This window comes from Bison bison, unplaced genomic scaffold (assembly GCF_000754665.1).
Source record: "Bison bison bison isolate TAMUID 2011002044 unplaced genomic scaffold, Bison_UMD1.0 scf7180017845340, whole genome shotgun sequence".
Lineage (NCBI taxonomy): Eukaryota > Metazoa > Chordata > Mammalia > Artiodactyla > Bovidae > Bison > Bison bison.
This window is the reverse complement of record NW_011475913.1, coordinates 4,199-10,413: the sequence shown is the minus strand read 5'-3', so window position 1 is coordinate 10,413 and position 6,215 is coordinate 4,199. Positions and strand designations below refer to the sequence as shown.

At 54.0% G+C, this 6,215-nt stretch overlaps 1 protein-coding gene across 1 annotated transcript in view; it reads right to left on the bottom strand.

Annotated features, from left to right (window-relative positions):
- The window catches only part of LOC104984146 (protein-arginine deiminase type-2-like), a gene marked incomplete at its 3' end in the record, with an annotated part of 12,709 nt that overhangs the window by 3,641 nt on the left and 2,853 nt on the right, over positions 1 to 6,215 (bottom strand). The window contains exons 2-3 of the mRNA XM_010833784.1: positions 4,666 to 4,770; positions 2,798 to 2,859 (exon numbers count right to left, since the gene is read on the bottom strand). Coding sequence (XP_010832086.1) covers positions 2,798 to 2,859; positions 4,666 to 4,770 — 167 coding nt within the window. The remainder of the gene's footprint in view (positions 1 to 2,797; positions 2,860 to 4,665; positions 4,771 to 6,215) is intronic.

Sequence of the window (6,215 nt, the reverse complement as noted above, 5' to 3'; positions counted from 1 at the left end):
TTCACCTCGCCAAGTCCACCCCTCCTTCCGGTCCCAGAGCATAACCCCCCTTCCTCCTGGAAGCCTCTCTGATATTCTGGACCAAAGCAGCTTTCCCTGGGTTCACGCGCTCCTTCTGGGGCGGACTCAGGACAACTGTGCCGAAACCGCCACCAGTCTTCATTCACCGTGGCCCCCATGCCCCCTGGACTGCGGGCCCCGGTGGCAGGGGCTGCTGCCTCTCCTGCTCTCACCATCCCCCAGGCCTGACCCAGTCGTGAAACATGAGACGCTGAAAAAATATTTATGGGATAAATCAAAACAACAACACACACTGGTACCTCACACTGGTTAGAACGGCCATCATTAAAAAGTCTGCAAATAATAGATGCAGGAGAGGGTGTGGATGAAAGGGAACTGTTGGTGGGAATGTGAACTGATGCAGCCGCTGCGGAGAAAAGTACAGAGGTTCCTCAAATAACTGAAAACAGAGTTGCCGCATGATCCAGCAATCGCATACTTGGAGATATTCCCAGACAAAGCATAATATGAAAAGATACATGCTCCACCACGTTCACAGCGGCACTAGGCACCGTCGCCAAGACACAGAAACAACCTCCGTGTCCATCGACGACGAACGGAGAGGCTGTGGAGCGCGCGCACGACGGCACATGGGCGTGGAGTGGGACGTGCGCACGCCGGCCTATGGGCGTGGAGCGTGTGCGCGATGGCCTATGGGCGTGGAGCGTGCGCACGACGGCATATGGGTATGATGGAATAGGACTCAGCCACCAAAATGAATGGTACACGCCGTCTGCAGTAACATGGATGACTTAGGAGGTGTCATACGAAGGGAAACAAGTCAGAAACAGACAAATACCAGTGACAGCATTTACACGTGGAATCTAAAATACGCCACAAATGAACACATCTACAAAACAAAAATAGACTCCCAGATATAGAGAGCAGACTTGTGGTTGCCCAGGCGGTGGCGGGGGAGGACCGGGGGCCTGGGATTTGCGGACGTAGTAGTACATACAGGATGGCTGAACAGCAAGGCCCTACTGGTTAGCACAGGGAGCTGTGTTCATGTCCTGTGCTAAGCCGTAATGGAAGAGAAATGAAAAAGAATGCACAGGTAGAGCTGAGTTACTTTGCTGCATAGCAGAAATTAACACAACGCTGTAAATCAGCCATACTTCAATGAAGTTAAAAATATTTATGAGATGAATGAAGATCACATTAAACTGCACTGGCCCAGATGAAGGAAGTCAGGGCAAGTCCAGGCCCACAGGGGCTGGGTGAGCCCCCAGCTCCTCGGGGGAAGCAGGACGCCTCAGGGGCCGCCCTGGGGCCTGCCTTCATGTGGCCGCAGACACTGAGCACAGATCTGTGGGGCTGACTCGGCCTCAGGAAGGCAGGGGTGGGCGGACACCCCTCCCTGGGAACCTCGGGGAGCCAGCTCCCCTACAGCCCCGAGGAACCCCCAGAGGCACGTCAAGAGTTTGGAGCTGGCTGCCAGGCCCCAGGCTTCTCACTGGGCTGTACTTAATTACTTTTTAAAGTGCCCATCTCCGTATAATTTAAACCAGCATACAGGTTGTTGTTATAAAAGTAGTGTATGCCCATGGCAAACATCTAAGTGCTCTAGAAGAGCAGAAAATGGAAAATAGAAGCCAGGATGTGCACAGAGCAAAACCAGCGGAACTTAAAAATGGGGTTGAGATTCACACTACCATATATAAACTAGACAGCCAGTGGGGGTTTGCTGTACGACTCCGGGAACTTTAACCAGGGCTAGAGAGGTGGGATGGGGTGGGAGGTGGGAGGGAGGTTCTAGAGGGAGGGGATATATCTATACCTGTGGCTGACTCATGTTGATGTATGGCAGAAGCCAACACATTACTGTAAAGCCACTATCCTTCAATTAAAAATAGATAAAACGGGGGTGAGGAAGACGACTTGGAGAACACAATGCCGCCTACACAAGTTAAAAATACACGCACCCTAACCACACTGCATGTTTCACAAGAATCACAAGAACGGAAAGTGACCCATTAAAATCATCCACGTGGTCCTTTGCAGGGGAGCAGAGTGGGAGTGAAGGAATGTAGGACCGGGGAGAATGAATGAATGAACAAATGAGTGAATGATGAATGAACAAATGTGCTCAGTCGCGTCCGACTCTTTGTGACCCCATGACTGTAGCCCACCAGGCTCCTCTGTCCATGGGATTCTCCAGGCAAGAATACTGGAGTGGGTTGCCATGCTCTCCTCCAGGGGATCTTCCCAACCCAGAGATCAAACCCAGGTCTCCCACATTGCAGGTGGATTCTTTACCGTCTGAGCCCCCAGGGAAGACTGGATGAACAAATAAATGAATACACAAAACCAGGAAGAGGGTGTGTGTGCATCATTAGAGATGACACGCATTGAATTGGGAATGATTACTGCAATCTTCTGCTCCTGATGGCCAAAAAAAAACCCCAAAAAGGCAAAACTGTAAGAGCAAATGCTTTGGCGGCACTTCCTCTGTGGCAGGACGTTCATCCTTTACACCAACTGCATGACCTGGGTGTCCCCACCCTCTGGATGGGCCACTGAGACTTGGGGACCAGCTCTGTGGCTGTTCCTCTAAGGAGCTTGCTCCTCGGTGGGCTCTGTCAATGGTGTGTGTGTCTGGGAACTTGTCTTCTCATCTGTAAAGTGAGAGTTGTTGGAGTTTGCTGGGAGGACCGTGGCTGCCTGCAGGCCCCAGGCTGGGGCTCTGGCCCTGGAAGCCCCCCATTCAGGGCCGCCTGCCCTGGGAGTGAGGTACCTTTCTTGGGTTGTTCTTCTCCACCACGCCGTCGCGGTCCGCATCCACATCCAGGGAGATCTCTGGGGACAGACAGGTGGGTGAGCTGCTGGGCTGGCCAGAGAGGGTGGGGAGGGGGCAGGAGGGGGACCTACGGGGTTACGGTGCAGCTCACCCGAGGGAAGAGCTGTGCTGAGGTCACCTTAGCCAACCCCCTGCCTCAACACCACACTGCTGGATGGAGACACGAGCGGACGCCGTGCAGATTGCGAAACTCACGAAGGTGCTGCCGGGTGGGTCTGGGGTCTCCCGCCCCCTTGCTGCTCCTCTACAGCTCTGGGTGGTGGGCGGGGTGAGCCGCACTGGGCAGATCTGGGAGTTCAGAGAGGTCAAGGCGCATGCCCAGGGCACAAGGTCACAGGGTCACACAAGGAGATCTGAAGCATACACCGCATTTCGTGTGAATCAAAGCTCAGATGTTGGAAACTTTCACGGGACTCCCTACCTGCCTTCCTGGACTGTCCTGGGGCTGTGTACACATATGCGTCTGTGTGTTTCTCTTCCAGAACTCCAGGGGGTCTAGACCCCACACCTAAGGACTGAGGGTTTTACTTTGGGTGGGAAACTGCATTGTCAGCTCCTCTTGATCTGACTGTGCCCAAGAGGCCAAGCCGCCAGATAGAGGATCCAGGTCGTAAGCCTGCTGTGGGGACTTCGTGGGGCAATGAAATGAGCCCAAAGTTCAGCATCAGACAGGACTGAGCTTGAACCGTGGTTCTGGCTTGTAAGCTGTGTGGTGCTGGGCGGCTTAGACAGCTTCTCTGAGCCCCAGTCGCTCTACCTGAAAAATGAGGCGCTTTCCCATTAGATGAGTTGTCCTAATTGCAACGGTAGGCGCTGCTGACGTTTTGAGCCAGCTGCTGCTGTTGTTGTGGGTCTACCCTGTGCATTGCAGGGTGTTTAGCCACATCCCTGGCTTCTACCCCCTGGGTGCCCATAACATTCCCCCAGCTGAGACAACCAAAAGGTCTCCAGATATTGCCAAAGGTCCCCTGGGGGCAACATGGCGCCCTGAGTTAGAGACCAAGAGGGTGAGGCAGGGGAAATGTTGGGAAGGTGGTGGGAGCGACACGCGGAGCGAGGCGAGCTGGGTCCAGGTCGCGGACAGCCTGTGGGCTCGGCCTTGGGCTGAGCATGACTTGGACGGAGGTCGGAGCTGGGTGAGAACGACCCGGTTCCTGGTTGGTCCTGCTGGCAGCTGAGCTGTCTCCCTGGAGGGGTGGCATGCCTCCTCTCTCTTAAGTCAGGGATTATACGGAGGGCCTCCCTTTGCCCACAGCCCAGTTCCCTCCTCACTCTGAATGCAGCTCTTCCAGGTCTGGAAGGAGGTAGGAGGGTGGTTCTAAGGGCACCGAGTCCTTGGGAGAGGGAGGCAGTATCCCCACTTCTGCGCCCCACATTAGGTGCTGTAGGAAATAATTATATAAACTCCTCCCATTGATCCCATTCACACAGCAAATCACTACTGAGCATCGACTGCCTCTAGGCCCCACACATGGGGAGCGGGGTGGGCAATCGGCCCACAGTGCCTGCTCTCAAGGAGCCCCCAGTCTTTTCTGTGTGTGGTTGGCCGTTTATTCGTGTCCAACTCTGCGACCCCATGGACTGTACACCACAGCCTCCTCTGTCCATGGGATTCTCCAGACAAGAATACTGGAGTGGGCAGCCTATCCCTTCGCCAGGGGATCTTCCTGACCCAGGGATCAAACCCGGATCTCCCGCATCGACAGGTGGATTCTTTACCGTCTGAGCAACCAGGGAAAGTCCTATGAGATAAATATTATTGTTCCCACTTTATAGGCGAGCAAACTCAGACTTGGAGATGTCACTTGTCAGCACACTGGGCTGATGATCTGGGGGGCTGGCGCGGGATGAGATGTCACTCGTCAGCACACTGGGCTGATGATCTGGGGGGCTGGCGCGGGATAAGACTCCTAGGGACAGAGTGGAGAAGGCAGCCCCACCAGCTACTGTTAGAGACGGAAGGCTTAGAAGCACCAATATTGATGCTGGCTCCCAGACTGCCACGGACTTTCCAGCGGGACACTCCCCAGGGAATGCTGCTGTTTGGGGAGGTTGCCTTCCTGAAGCTTCTCCCAGGGGACCTGCTGCAGACCCAGCCCTCTCCAGGAATGACTCTTTGCTTTTCAAGATAACAATCTCTCCTGGGTGTACAGTTCTTTGTGGACAGGAGCGCACTTCCCATGGGTGTTTTCCCTCAGTCACCACCCTGGCCATCCTGCCATAAATAGGAGGAAGCAAGGCTCCCAGCAGGGCAATGACCATGAAGACCCCGAAAAGTGCAGGGCCAGGGGTCGCCCTCAGGTCTTGGACTCCAGACCCCTGCCCTTGGCTGTTTTCTCCACAGTCTCAGGCTGACCTCCGCCCTGGGTTGTTTCCAAAACCAAAGCCCACCTTCCAAGACCCAGGACTCACTCCTCTAGAGGTTGTTCCCAGAGGAGGGGCCAACTCCCCACCCTGGTGACCCTGTGGCTTTGGTCTCTAGGCTGCAAGGCGCCACTGCATCACGGCTCCTGTGGTCCATGAAAGCAGTGGTCACAGGAGAGAAATCAGGAGCATTTCTCTGTACTTCATTATGAACTTTTCGTTATTCTGGGCTGCACCATGTGGCTTGCGAGCTCTTAGTTCCCTGACCAGGGACTGAACCTGTGGTGTGCACCAAGTCCTAACCAGAATGCCAAGGAACTCCCCATTATGAATTTCTTACATTAAATTTTTGTTATCAATGTAATATTTGCACAAGTGCAAAAAAAAACAAAAACAAAAAACCAAACAAACAAACAAAAAAAACCCAAAGAGAGTATCAAACAGCTTCTAAATAAACCCAGGGGTTCTTTGTTTAGCCTGTCCCCTCACCGCCTGAGGGAAGCTCTATAATACCGAATAATATGCCTATTATTTTTTCTTCGGTTTATTCAATTGGGACAAATTTCACTGACTTCCCATGAAATCACATAATCGGGCTCCCTTATCATCCACCTCCTGACATCCCACGGTGCTTGACACCTTCTCTCTTGTGACTCTTGACAAAACTTTATGGTCAGTTGGAACGGCCTCCTCACCCTGCTGCCCTCCCTCGGAGACTCCCCCAAGTTACAAGGTATTCCTCGAGGACTTCTCCCCTTCAAAGCTTCCCTCAAGGTCCAGTTTAACTGGATTCCTATGGGATGCTCCTGAGGGGATGGGAGCAGGCTTGTGGCCTGCCCAGGGCTCTGCCTCCCGGAGCCGCTCTGTCCTCCCTGGGGAGGGGGAGGCGACATCTGTTTCAGGGCCTCTGGGCTCCAGACATTTCCCGGAGGCTCCAAATCCTGCCTCAGCTCCCCAGAATAGCCCCAAGGTGTCAGGTGGCACCCAGGGT